This window comes from Megalops cyprinoides, chromosome 24 (assembly GCF_013368585.1).
Source record: "Megalops cyprinoides isolate fMegCyp1 chromosome 24, fMegCyp1.pri, whole genome shotgun sequence".
In the NCBI taxonomy this organism is placed as follows: Eukaryota; Metazoa; Chordata; class Actinopteri; order Elopiformes; family Megalopidae; genus Megalops; species Megalops cyprinoides.
The window spans coordinates 502,501-515,000 of record NC_050606.1 but is presented as its reverse complement, the minus strand read 5'-3'; the positions used below and the strand labels follow the sequence as shown (position 1 = coordinate 515,000).

Genomic DNA, 12,500 nt, shown 5'->3' with positions numbered 1-12,500 from the left:
GGGATCCCTCAGGGACACGTCCTGCACCAGATTCTTCACCCTCGTCCACTGGCTGTCCTGCTGGTCCCAGCCGTCCTGGCCTGGAGGGGTCAGCTTACCCACCAGCGAGCTGCACACCGCATTCAGCAGCAGGTACTGCACAGACAGGGAGAGAGACCGGCTCATTCACCAGCTACTGCACAGACAGGGAGAGAGACCGGCTCATTCACCAGCTACTGCACAGACAGGGAGAGAGACCGGCTCATTCACCAGCTACTGCACAGACAGGGAGAGAGACAGGCTCATTCACCAGCTACTGCACAGACAGGGAGAGAGACCGGCTCATTCACCAGCTACTGCACAGACAGGGAGAGAGACAGGCTCATTCACCAGCTACTGCACAGACAGGGAGAGAGACCGGCTCATTCACCAGCTACTGCACAGAAAGGGTGTGTGTGTATGAATGTATGTGTGTGTGTGTGTGTGTGTGTGTGAGAGAGAGACTGTGTATGTGTACATGTGAATGAGAGAGGGTGGGTGTGAAAGTGTGTGTCTTTTCTTTCACCTTTTTATCCTTCAGTGCTTCTTCCTCTTCATCGCTCCTCTTCTCTACCTCATCAAACTCTTCATCCTGCATTAGTGACACCTCATCCTCTGCCTCGTCCACGTGCAGGTCTGGGACAGGCATCTCTGAGGACACCACATCCGGGTCCTGATCAGCCCAGCTGCTCTGCTCTGAGACCTGCCACACAGAGCCCAACACATTACCACACACACACACACACACACACAATACACACACACAGATACACACACACACACACACACTCACATACACACACACACGCGCGCACTCACACGCACACGCGCACTCTCACACACACGCGCGCACTCACACGCACACGCGCACTCTCACACACACACACACGTAGCGTGCTTTCTACGAGTCAGTGCTGTAGAAGGACAGCCATATGGCAGACAGACGGAGATGTGGGAGTTGCAGGTGAACAGCTGACGCACCATGAGAGCTGCTGCCACGGTAATAATGAGGGTTATTCATGTAAGCACTCAGACCGCAGTCCCATTCTTCATCAACAGAGTAGGGGTTACACAAGGGAGTGATGAGAGAGAGGGAGGAGGAAGAGGAGAGAGTTAGAGAGAGAGAGAGAGAGGGACAGAGGGAGAGGGTATTGAGAGACAGGGCGTACCTGACTCCAGGCCTGACTGGGAGATGGAAGATGCTCTGAATCCAGCAGCCCTCCCTGCAGCTTCTCTCCTGTTGGCGGCTGGGACCGGGGGGGCCCCAGGAGAGCAGCAGGGGGCCCCAGGAGAGCAGCAGGGGGCCCCAGGAGAGCAGCAGGGGGCCCCAGGAGAGCAGCAGGGGGCGCCAGCGTGGCCGGGGGAGGGAGCAGCGCCATCTGGAGGAGGCGATTCTGGGTGTGCAGAAGGGGCGAGGACTGTATGGAGGAGGAGAGGAGGGAGGAGGAGAGCGGCAGGGAGGTGCTGGTGGAGGAGAGCTGTGAGGGCCGGAGGGAGGGGGAGGTGCTTTCTTTGGCCCATGATGGAGCAGAGTGGCTGGGGGCGTGGGGGAGGATGGAGGAGGCCTGGGCCAGGATGCGGTTCTCCAGGCTCGGTGCAGAGAGGAGGAAATGCCTTGCAGAATCAGCGCCTCCCGCGGCTCTGGAGCCCAGCTGCAGCTCAGGCTCCACCCTCATCTCGCCGGGTCAAAGGGCAAGGGGTGGAGCTACGCTATGCCACTGGACACCCGACACCCGCCAATCAACCTGCAACAAAAGCCCCATCACACCGTCATCCTCACTGTGGACAAACTGCTTTATTTGTGAGCTGAAACTAAAACCAAAATAGCTGAGTGAAGAAAGAGAGAAAACTGTAAGAACACTGATCAGCTGCGTTACCCGTAATCAGGTGCTTTCCAGGACAGGTCACTGTCCACTATCCCCCACTGTTAGCATTAGCGCTCATTATTACCCATGCCTGCTGACTGACTGAGCTCATTACCAGCATCTAACCTGCATACACAGCTCATTACCAGCATCTAACCTGCATACACAGCTCATTACCAGCATCTAACCTGCATACACAGCTCATTACACACAGCACACTCCTGCCACCTTAGAGATAAACGGCATTATTCATAGACGTGACCTGGAGCTCAGAGTCCACCTGCTGATTCAGGAGCATCTGCTCAGACACACCCAGACCTACATGCTGGGTAAGCACTGAGAGCTACACGCTGGGTACGCACCGAGCGCTACACGCTGGGTACGCCCTGTGTAGCTCTGCGCAGCACCTGCTCTGCCCTCCTGTTTTTGGGTGTGCCACCACACAAGGCGAGCAGACCCTCGGCAGCATAACAGGCTCCATGCATACACCCACAGAGGTGCCCTTACATAAGGAACCAGATTCACCCATCCATCCCATAATTCTGATGCATACCAACTGTATCTAATGACTACAGACAAGGTAAGGGACACAGACACCAGACTGTCTATACTCAGATTTCATTTTCCCAAAACAGCAGCAATCAGTAACACTGTGCAGTCACCGGAGTTTATTACGAGTCATTAGTCTTTCAGTGAAGCCTGGAACAGGAAACTGAACAGCTAATTTCATTTCATTGGATCGGCTGCATCAAATGGTGCAGATATTCGCAAAAACAGGTACCCGTTTCTGCACAGCAGCGCCCCCTGGGGGGCACAGTTTGCACTCAGTCACACTGATTGGCACACAAGTACAAACTCCACCCAGCCAGGGTAGGCTGTCAACCAAACAACTTTCCTTCCTCACCTTTACACAGACTGGTCACAACAGATTTACAAAGAAATTTATATAAGACTAAAAACAAAGATATAATTATATGCATTTATTTAAATAAATAGCAGTGTTCAGATAACAGCTCAAACAAACCTTACTAAGCGAGATCTCAGCTTGCCTAAAAGTCAGCACAGTCTGTCCCCAGGACCAGTGGGCAGGATTAGAGAGCAATGCAGATCTGTTAAAACAGAATTTTAAGAAATTTTCAGTCCCACAAACCGAGATCGAAGTAATTCCATTAGTAACCATGACAACCCATCCTCCAAAGATCTGGCAGACTGACCAAGCACATAAAAACATGCATTTTTAACCCATAATCAGTTCCTTGGTCATCATGGCCTGTCTGTTTCAACAAACCTCACTGATAAACAGACACTTGCACCTATTAAGAAGAATTAAGAAATAATTATAAGAATTATTAGACACCCCCGGGGTTACAACTGAATAAAAGGCACGAAAATCAGTCAATTTCAATATGCTATAAAATACAAAGTATTAAAATTTTAACAGGCAACACGTTTAGTTACAATTAACGTTTAGTTACAATTTAGTAAAATTACACAAGTTGGGTTTTGGGTTGCGTTCTCCAAATCACACGTTTTCGTTTCGGCTACTCAAATAATTATCTTGAAGCATATGTCTGAATGATTAGGCAAAGGAGTAGTTTTCTGAGAGTAGGTGGAGGTACCCAGTGTACGCTCTCATAATAGTTTCTAATTAAAATATTTAAAAGTAAGAGACGCGCTGTTTCGTTTCGATGTTGGAATACACGGTTAATCAGTATTTTGTGATCGACAGGTGATTGATTATTAAATTCGTCGTGAACGCGTCTGTTTTCAGTTCAGCCTAGTATCCATGATTGACGTAATTTGCGATTGCTTAAACTGGAATCAGCCTTCGGGGATCGAGGAAATCCTGAATTACATGTCGCTTACTCAGGTCGGAGTTCACTCTACGACCTGGGATTTTTGAAACCACTTCCATGAATAGCTCCAGGCTGGAAACCGTGAATAACACCAAATGCATCGCCCCGAACCCGGAAATCCAGAGATACCGTCCAGCAAGCCGAAAATGCCCACGCAAAATCTAACGCAAGAAAAAGCCCCAGCTCCTTGGAGGCAGCTCTGGGTGCAGCTGCTGGCACAAACACTGTCCGAGTTAGGCATAGTTATAAACATAATAAGTATCTTACCTGAGCGGTCTTACCTGAGCTGTCGATCCGTGTCGGTTGTGCCGAACGTCGTCGGGTCCGGCAGAGGTTTGCGGCAATGGCTTTCCTGGGCAGCTCAAAGTTCGGCAACTCGTCAGTTGTTGACTACCGTAAAGATGGGAATATATGTGCAAACGAGTTGTTTATTAACAATGACATGTTCATTATACAAAATCATAATTTCGGGGGAGGTGCTGGGTACATTGTTGCTAAATATTTCGTGTTGATATTTGATGTAATTAATAGCGAATTTTCTGTAGGCCTACTTTCATTCTCTGTACCGCAGCTGTCTGTGTACAGAGTTTGAAAGTACAGTATAAATAAGTGTAATATGGTAGATGGCTAAACTGATGATATTTCTACTCTGCTTTGGTTTCTTAGAACCAGCTGGCATTTCGCTAATTATTTTAATCATTTTCTGCTGAGAGAAAATTTTTGATCATCAAATAATTAAAATTATTCAGCCAAAGGGGTCTCCGCCCAATAGTAAATATCCGATAATCTCGACTCCGCCCCTCGCGGTGGCCCCGTGGAGTCGGACTCCGCTACAGCGGGAATGGCATTCTGTGAAATATTGATCAGGTGTTTAATATTCAGGTAAGTGAGCATGGAGGACCCATAAGCAGGAAATAATAACACGTTTTATCTGTGCGGCGTCTTTCTGACACTCAGGAAGACTTCAGAGTAATCAAAGCAGTAGTACAATATTAACGGATTTACGCTTCATGAATGTAAAAACATCCTTAATGTAACATCCTTAATGTTAAAATAACACATAAATTTTGCATTCCGCTCTGATTGGCAGAAAGGCCAGCAGTGTGGCACGACGGGAAGAAGCAGGCCTTTTAATCCTAAAGGTGCCAGTTTGATTCCCTGCTGGGACACTGCTGCTGTACCGGTGGGCAGAGTACTAACCCTGAACTGCCTCGGTACACACCCAGCTGCATAAATAGATAACATATAAAAACTGAAAGGGGTAAGTGGCTCTGGATAAGATCATCTGTGAGCATTTTAATAAAACAGGCCAAAATTATTCTCTCTCACATGTAATCCAAAACAGACTTAGTACAGACGCATAAACAGAGAGTTGAGCACATCCCTCAGACGCACAGATGTGACAGGACAGCTGGTCACCCCGACTGGTGGGCCGCCCCGAGTGACCTGTCCGCCAGACTGCGGGCTGCACACCGTCCTCTGCTTAGCAAGCTGAAGAAGGTGCTGGAGCTCTCCTCACCGCACCAGGTGTACGTGTGTTTGCACAGAGGTGTGTCCAGCAGCAGTACAGAGGCGTTTTTGCTGATGTAGTTCGATCTGCCTGCATGGGCTGTAGCTGCACTGTCAGTCTGGAGCAGGCCGGCGCTGCAGCCGGGGATTCTGCAGTGTGAGTCTTTCCTGTGGAAATCCCTGTATCAGAAGCACTGAGATGGAAACACAGACTGCCTCACGCAGACTGCCTCACGCAGACAGCAGCCGGCTGCGCAGACTGCCTCACGCAGACAGCAGCCGGCTGCGCAGACCTGCCCGCTGTGCATATCACTGAGTGTTCTGCAGTACCTGTGTGTGTGTAGTCGTTACCTGTGTGTTTATATGGACATACCTGTAAACAGCAATATACAATAATCATTGATTATACACAATAATCAACATGATAAATCTTTACACACTTCAGACACACAGTTCTGTCACATGCAGTCAGCATCTCTCTGGCAGGTTGATCAATGACAGCTGAACTCCGACCTCCATGGAATCAGAAAATGGTGGTGATGAATGAACAGATAGTGTTTCCCTGCAGCCTTGCAGATGGACATTCTGTAAAACAGTGATTGCTCATATGATGCATGAAGCACATTAACGGAACCGTTGTGCTGGGCCTGGCAGGCCTCTGGAAACAACACTCAGTATGAGGAACAGAAACACAACAGCCTGGCCAGGGCAGCTGCAGAACCACACGTTCAGCAGCCAAGAGCAGCCCGCCGTGGCACTGCGTCCCATTACAGGTCACACAACACTCTACCTCACCAGTGCTGCTCCACAGATAGAGGGCGCTATAGATTTTGACAGACACGATCAAAGGACATCCGTAGCCTACATGTTTTGTATTTTGGGTTGCTCCATGCTTTACTTGAAGAACTCAAAATGCTGTGTATTTTTCTACACAAAAACATTCGTCTTTGTCACTGGTTACCTGTGGTAACCTAGTCGTAGTAAGACTGTTCACGCCGCTGAAGTTTGGTGACACCCCTTCACATGTGAAGTGAAGGAATTACGCTGAATTCACTTCGCCCTTGGAAATGAGATATTCTGTCGATGGGCTGAAATCGGATTTATAAACTGAGAATCAGAAGAGGAAGAAAAGATGCGCATCATCTACATGCCAGCGACAAGAACAGACGCGCAAAGCAAATGACCCAGGGCGAAAAAGACATTATAAAATCCAGGTCGGGTGGGAACCTCCCACCACCGTGGCCACATACTGTGAGTAACGTCATCCACTCGCCTCTCCTGTCTTTAATTCCCAGCAATTTGCGCAACGCAGCTATTTACGCCATTAAACGCAGGCATATTTCAAATGAAACTATTTTCTGCTCTCTGATTGGATGGAAAAGTCCCCTGGCGTGTGACGTCAAAGGCCGTCCGACCACAAAGAAAAAAAATCACTTCCTCTCGCGCTTGGCCGCGTGACGGGGAAGGGAAGTGTGCACGCGCCAGCCCCGCACCCCCAGAAGCGCATTAAGAAACCAAATAACAAGCGGGGCGTTTGGGGATATTAAGCGGCTGTGAGTACGAAGATCAGCTTTAATACACCCACAGGGAAAAGGGCGCATTCGACCGGCGTTAGCATCTGGTAGCTGCCCGGCTACACCCACAACAGACATGGGGACGAGATCGAGCCGTTTACAGGAAGAAGCGGTCGCCTCGGCTTTGGAGAAGGACGGGATCAAGCGAGACTCCTGCCGGCGGCTGAGAGCGAAAAGGCCCACCAGTCTGGTGGTGGATTTCTCGGGCAGTTTCGACCAGGATTCGGAAATTAACCGCAGCCGATCGGAGGAAGGCAGCGATTCTGACCAGGGACAGCCGGTAAGGGCGGACGGAAGCCCCGGCGACCTAAGCAGTCCGAGCCGCCCGGACCAGACTGCGCCGCTGGGCGAGAGCAGCGATAGCGGCAAGCCGGCGGAGGACAGCGGCTCTGGAAACGGGAGGGACGGCAGCAGCGACCGGTTAGCCGCGGAGGAGACGAGCCGCGTCCCTCATCGCACTTTTTCTGAGCGTCTCCCCTCCGGCCGACACACTTCCGGCTCGCGCAGCGGATCCGCGAGAGCCGCACGCGCCCGCAGTGCCGTCGCGCGGCCGGTGTCGGAGGCGTGGATCGGCGTGTCGTACCGGGTCAGCAGCCGCCACGCCAGTGAGTACCGCGCCGTACCGGGCCCAGCCCGGCCAGCCCGGCCTTTCAGCTAGCCTCGTTCGCTGCAGCTGCGCCTGCGCCTGTGCAGCGCCTGCGAGTGCAGACATGTCGCGGAATGTTCGCTGGGAGCGCCGATTCGCCGTGTCATACCGATCGCTCCCAGCAGGCCCGGCTGCCCCGGGTCACCAGCAGAGCCTTACATTTCATGCGTCTGTCACTGCGCTTCTTTTGCCAATAGCGAGGCGGACTAACAGGGTAACTTTAATGGTTGTCACGTCCTTGTTCTGTGGCTTTCTAACAGCTTGGTAAGAGAGCTGCTTCCTTAACGCGCAGAGCCAGGCGTGTGGGCTGTAGTTAGGGTGGGTAGGGGCACGTCCTGCTGCAGGTGGATTGGGTTGGTTTAAACATGCATTTCAGTGTGGCGCTAGGCTAACAGGCTTGCTTTTGGCTCATTCTGAGAAGGCGTTTTAGGCATTCCTGAGCAGATTGAACTATGCTCATGCATGCTCGTTTGAATAAAGTCTTCGCCACGACTTCTGAAATACGGCTATATAATGCAAATATTTTGAAGTAGTGAGAAGACAGTGTTCCTCTGTTCGCTGTCACGAGATTCCCACGCGCTGGGGTTCTCCCGCGAGCTGATGCGGGAACTGGGTCAGAGCGTCTCGTGCCGGCGGGGATTCCGCCATATGGCCGAGCACGAGGGCCCAAAACACCCCGATTACAGCTGCGCCCTGTCGCCGTCATTACCGCTCACTGATGACTCCAAAGAGGCTTTTCTGTCTCGATAATCCCGTTAGTGTTAATTAAATTGTATTCTCAAAACCAGCAGGGTCTCTAGCTTCGACTGACTGCAGTCTGGGCTTGTATTTGTCAAAGGGAACTCCCAAAGGTAGACATTACATAAGCAGCTCCATTTACAACTTTATTTATTGTACTACATTACCCCCATTATGGTTAATGTAGTGTAGTAACAGTGTGTATATACTGTATTAACCCTCACTCTCAGTGCAGTGTTAGTGTGCTGTAGTGTCAGTGTGTATGTACTGTATTAACCCTCTCTCTCGGTGCAGTGTTAGTGTGCTGTAGTGTCAGTGTGTATGTACTGTATTAACCCTCTCTCAGTGCAGTGTTAGTGTGCTGTAGTGTCAGTGTGTATATACTGTATTAACCCTCTCTCTCAGTGCAGTGTTAGTGTGCTGTAGTGTCAGTGTGTATATACTGTATTAACCCTCTCTCTCAGTGCAGTGTTAGTGTACTGTAGTGTCAGTGTGTATATACTGTATTAACCCTCTCTCTCAGTGCAGTGTTAGTGTACTGTAGTGTCAGTGTGTATATACTGTATTAACCCTCACTCTCAGTGCAGTGTCTCAGTGTGCTGTAGTGTCAGTGTGTATATACTGTATTAACCCTCTCTCTCAGTGCAGTGTTAGTGTACTGTAGTGTCAGTGTGTATATACTGTATTAACCCTCTCTCTCAGTGCAGTGTTAGTGTGCTGTAGTGTCAGTGTGTATATACTGTATTAACCCTCTCTCTCAGTGCAGTGTTAGTGTACTGTAGTGTCAGTGTGTATATACTGTATTAACCCTCTCTCTCAGTGCAGTGTTAGTGTGCTGTTGTGTCAGTGTGTATATACTGTATTAACCCTCTCTCTCAGTGCAGTGTTAGTGTACTGTAGTGTCAGTGTGTATATACTGTATTAACCCTCTCTCTCAGTGCAGTGTTAGTGTACTGTAGTGTCAGTGTGTATATACTGTATTAACCCTCTCTCTCAGTGCAGTGTTAGTGTACTGTAGTGTCAGTGTGTATATACTGTATTAACCCTCTCTCTCAGTGCAGTGTTAGTGTGCTGTAGTGTCAGTGTGTATATACTGTATTAACCCTCTCTCTCAGTGCAGTGTTAGTGTACTGTAGTGTCAGTGTGTATATACTGTATGAACCCTCTCTCTCAGTGCAGTGTCAGTGCGTTATTAGTGCGTAGTATGACGCCTCTCTCCCTCCGCAGCTGTGCGCTGTCCCTTCTGCTTCAGGCCTTTCCCAGGAGGCAGGATTGAGGAGCACCTCCTGAGCTGCCTCACCTCCCCCCCGCTGCCCTACAATGGTGAGCAGAGCAATCACACTGTTACACTCAGTACAGGGGCTCTGCTGCAGCGGTGAGCAGAGCAATCACACTGTTACACTCAGTACAGGGGCTCTGCTACAGCGGTGAGCAGAGCAATCACACTGTTACACTCAGTACAGGGGCTCTGCTGCAGCGGTGAGCAGAGCAATCACACTGTTACACTCAGTACAGGGGCTCTGCTGCAGCGGTGAGCAGAGCAATCACACTGTTACACTCAGTACAGGGGCTCTGCTGCAGCGGTGAGCAGAGCAATCACACTGTTACACTCAGTACAGGGGCTCTGCTACAGCGGTGAGCAGAGCAATCACACTGTTACACTCAGTACAGGGGCTCTGCTGCAGCGGTGAGCAGAGCAATCACACTGTTACACTCAGTACAGGGGCTCTGCTACAGCGGTGAGATGTGATTGCTCTCTGTTACACTCAGTACAGGGGCTCTGCTACAGCGGTGAGCTGTGATTGCTCTCTGTTACACTCAGTACAGGGAAAGCTTATTGAAGGGTGTGACCTGATGAATATGCTATGAATGTGCAGACATTTTCACTATGCATTTTCACCTCTCGTTATAAACTCCTGAACTGCTTAATAGCAAACTGATCGTTTAAATCAGCTGTGTTGGAGCAGGGAGAGATCTTAAACATGCAGGACAAGGGGTCCTCCAGGAGAGGTTTGAGAAATGCTGCTCTAATATATCTCACCTCCCATCACTCTCTCCCACTCTATCCTGCCCTCTAGTGGACACTCTGACTAAAGACAGCGGGGAGTGTAGCATCTGCCTGGAGGATCTTCTGCAAGGAGAGACTATCGCTCGTCTGGCCTGCCTCTGCATCTATCACAAGAGGTGACCGATGATGATGAAGATGATGATTGCAGGGACTGGCACCTGACCACTGTGTAGATGTGCTGTTGAAATCTGATGCTGAATGTGGGATAGTCCCTCCTCCTGGGGCTCCTAATTCCTCCTGATTGGCTGTTCGGTTTAGTAGTGGGTGGGTCTGTTTGTGCTGCTCTGCTACAGCAGTAAGTTTTACACTGAACATACAGCGCATGTGTGTGGGTCTGCGTGCCCTGGGTCTGCGTGCCCTGGGTCAGCGTGCCTCACCTGAATGTTGTTGGAATTAAGTGTTTACATTGATTATGTTACATTACAATAAGTAATATGAATGAATGTAAGTTTCATTATTGAATATGCTACATATTTTCCTTGAGATTGTCAATTCAGTGATGATATTGGTTGATGAGAAGTCTCAGATGGAATTATCAGACCCAAAAAACATTCTGTCTGGCCCCAGTAGTAGTAGTGGTGGTGTGGCTGTTCGTGGTGATGATGACGAAGGTGTTCTCTTTACAGCTGCATTGAGTCCTGGTGCAAAGTGAAGGCCTGCTGTCCTGAGCACCCCTTTGAATGAAACTTCTACAGGTGCGTGTGTGTGCGCGCACGTGTGTGCGTGAGTGTGTGTGTGTGCGCGCATGAGTGTGTGTGTGTGTGCGCGTATGTGAGTGAGTGTGTGTGCGCACGCGCGTGTGTGCGTGAGTGTGTGTGTGCGGGCGCGCGCGTGTGTGCGTGAGTGTGTGTGTGCGTGTGTGTGGGTGTAAACTTGTCACAGATGCAGACTGTGGTTTTAATGATTCTTGAAAGTACACATGCATAGTGAGGCTCTGTGTGAGAGAGATTATCTGTGTGTTCATTGCAGGGTTTGTTGTGTTTTCTCAGGAGGACATTCCAGAGGATCATGGTGGAAAGAGAAAGGAGAATAAGCTTCAGTTGTGTAGTGCCTCCTCTTGGGCGGGGGCAGCCGAGCATGCAGGTGTGAACCTTTGGCAGGGAGAGGGAGGTCACCTTCACGTCTCTCCTGCCAGCACTGCAGTCAGTTTTTCACAGACAGACTGAACTATGCCTTGTGTTTTTATCTCAGCTGTTTCCTTCATTTTGTTGGTATTTCCTGTAGAAGGGGGTGTTTTGGGGAGGTGGGTGGTTGTTGCTGTGTGTTCGGTGTTTGAGTCTTGTCTCTGGCCCTGGTCTGTTGTCTGACTGTTTCATACGAAGGGTGTGTCTCCATTTTAAAAGCTGCTCCAGGTGCAGAGGAAAAAAGTGTTTCTGTAAACCCTCTTGGATCTAGCGCTCCAGACGTCTACAGTGACAAGGGCTGGGTTTGGGCAAGAGGTGTGTGTGTGTGTGTGTGTGTGTGTGTGTGTGTGTGTGTGTGTGTGTGTGTGTGTCTCTCTCTGACTCTGGGGCTCAGAGGCGAGAGGTGTGTGTGTGTGTCTCTGACTCTGTGGCTCAGAGGCGAGAGGTGTGTGTGTGTCTCTGACTCTGTGGCTCAGGCAGAGACCCCCTTTGCAAAGGGAGCGTTGTTTCCCTGTAGCGATATCACACTTGTCACATAGAGGGAGGAACACAGCCCTCTCTGTGACATCACAGATGAGAACACAGCCCTCTCTGAGACATCGTGCAGGGGACACCACCCTCTCTGACGCCACATAGGGGATAGCACCCTCCTGTGCTCCCTGGGTGTGGCCAGGCTTGCTGTTCCAGGCTGGAGAGCCACGCCTCTCCTGCGTCTAACGGCGTCTGCAGCAGCGTTTGGTCATGGCATGAAGCACTTTAAAACTGCGTTCGAACCTTAAGCCGAGGTGGCAGGGCCTGCGGCGACTCCGCTGCGGATGGGGGTGTGGCCACGTCCCTGTGGACTCTGCATGCTGCTGGGCGGAGTCAGACTGCCCTAATCCCCGCCTTAATCAGCAGTGATTAACACAGTCACATCAACACACCAGCGGGAGGCGCAGCAGCCAGACTGACGGCTGACGGGCCTCACCGAGAGAGAGGATGATGGAGATGAGCTGTGTGTGAGTTATACGTTTGCAGTGTTTTGTAATGGAAATTCTCCTCTGAATGGCGGTAGGTGTGAGGCGTCAGCTGGGAAGCTTTGACTCAGCGATGTAATGAACTA

The 12,500-nt window shown here is 50.3% G+C and overlaps 2 protein-coding genes across 2 annotated transcripts in view; one reads left to right on the top strand and one right to left on the bottom strand.

The window, feature by feature from the left end:
• Window positions 1-4,112, bottom strand: part of tep1 (telomerase-associated protein 1) — a 32,685-nt gene extending 28,573 nt beyond the window's left edge. The window contains exons 1-5 of the mRNA XM_036518840.1: window positions 4,021-4,112; window positions 2,908-2,992; window positions 1,188-1,763; window positions 545-721; window positions 1-135 (exon numbers count right to left, since the gene is read on the bottom strand). The exon at window positions 1-135 is cut by the window's left edge and continues 15 nt beyond it. Of these exons, the coding sequence (XP_036374733.1) occupies window positions 1-135; window positions 545-721; window positions 1,188-1,694 (819 nt within the window). The 5' untranslated portion in view covers window positions 1,695-1,763; window positions 2,908-2,992; window positions 4,021-4,112. The remainder of the gene's footprint in view (window positions 136-544; window positions 722-1,187; window positions 1,764-2,907; window positions 2,993-4,020) is intronic.
• A 2,582-nt stretch (window positions 4,113-6,694) lies between these two features.
• Window positions 6,695-11,745, top strand: zgc:66427 (uncharacterized protein LOC406256 homolog). The gene is made up of 5 exons (XM_036518954.1): window positions 6,695-7,427; window positions 9,434-9,529; window positions 10,285-10,390; window positions 10,901-10,969; window positions 11,264-11,745. Exons 1-4 carry the CDS (start codon window positions 6,899-6,901, stop codon window positions 10,956-10,958), a joined length of 789 nt encoding a protein of 262 aa, XP_036374847.1. The 5' UTR covers window positions 6,695-6,898; the 3' UTR covers window positions 10,959-10,969; window positions 11,264-11,745.
• Window positions 11,746-12,500: the final 755 nt, after the last annotated feature.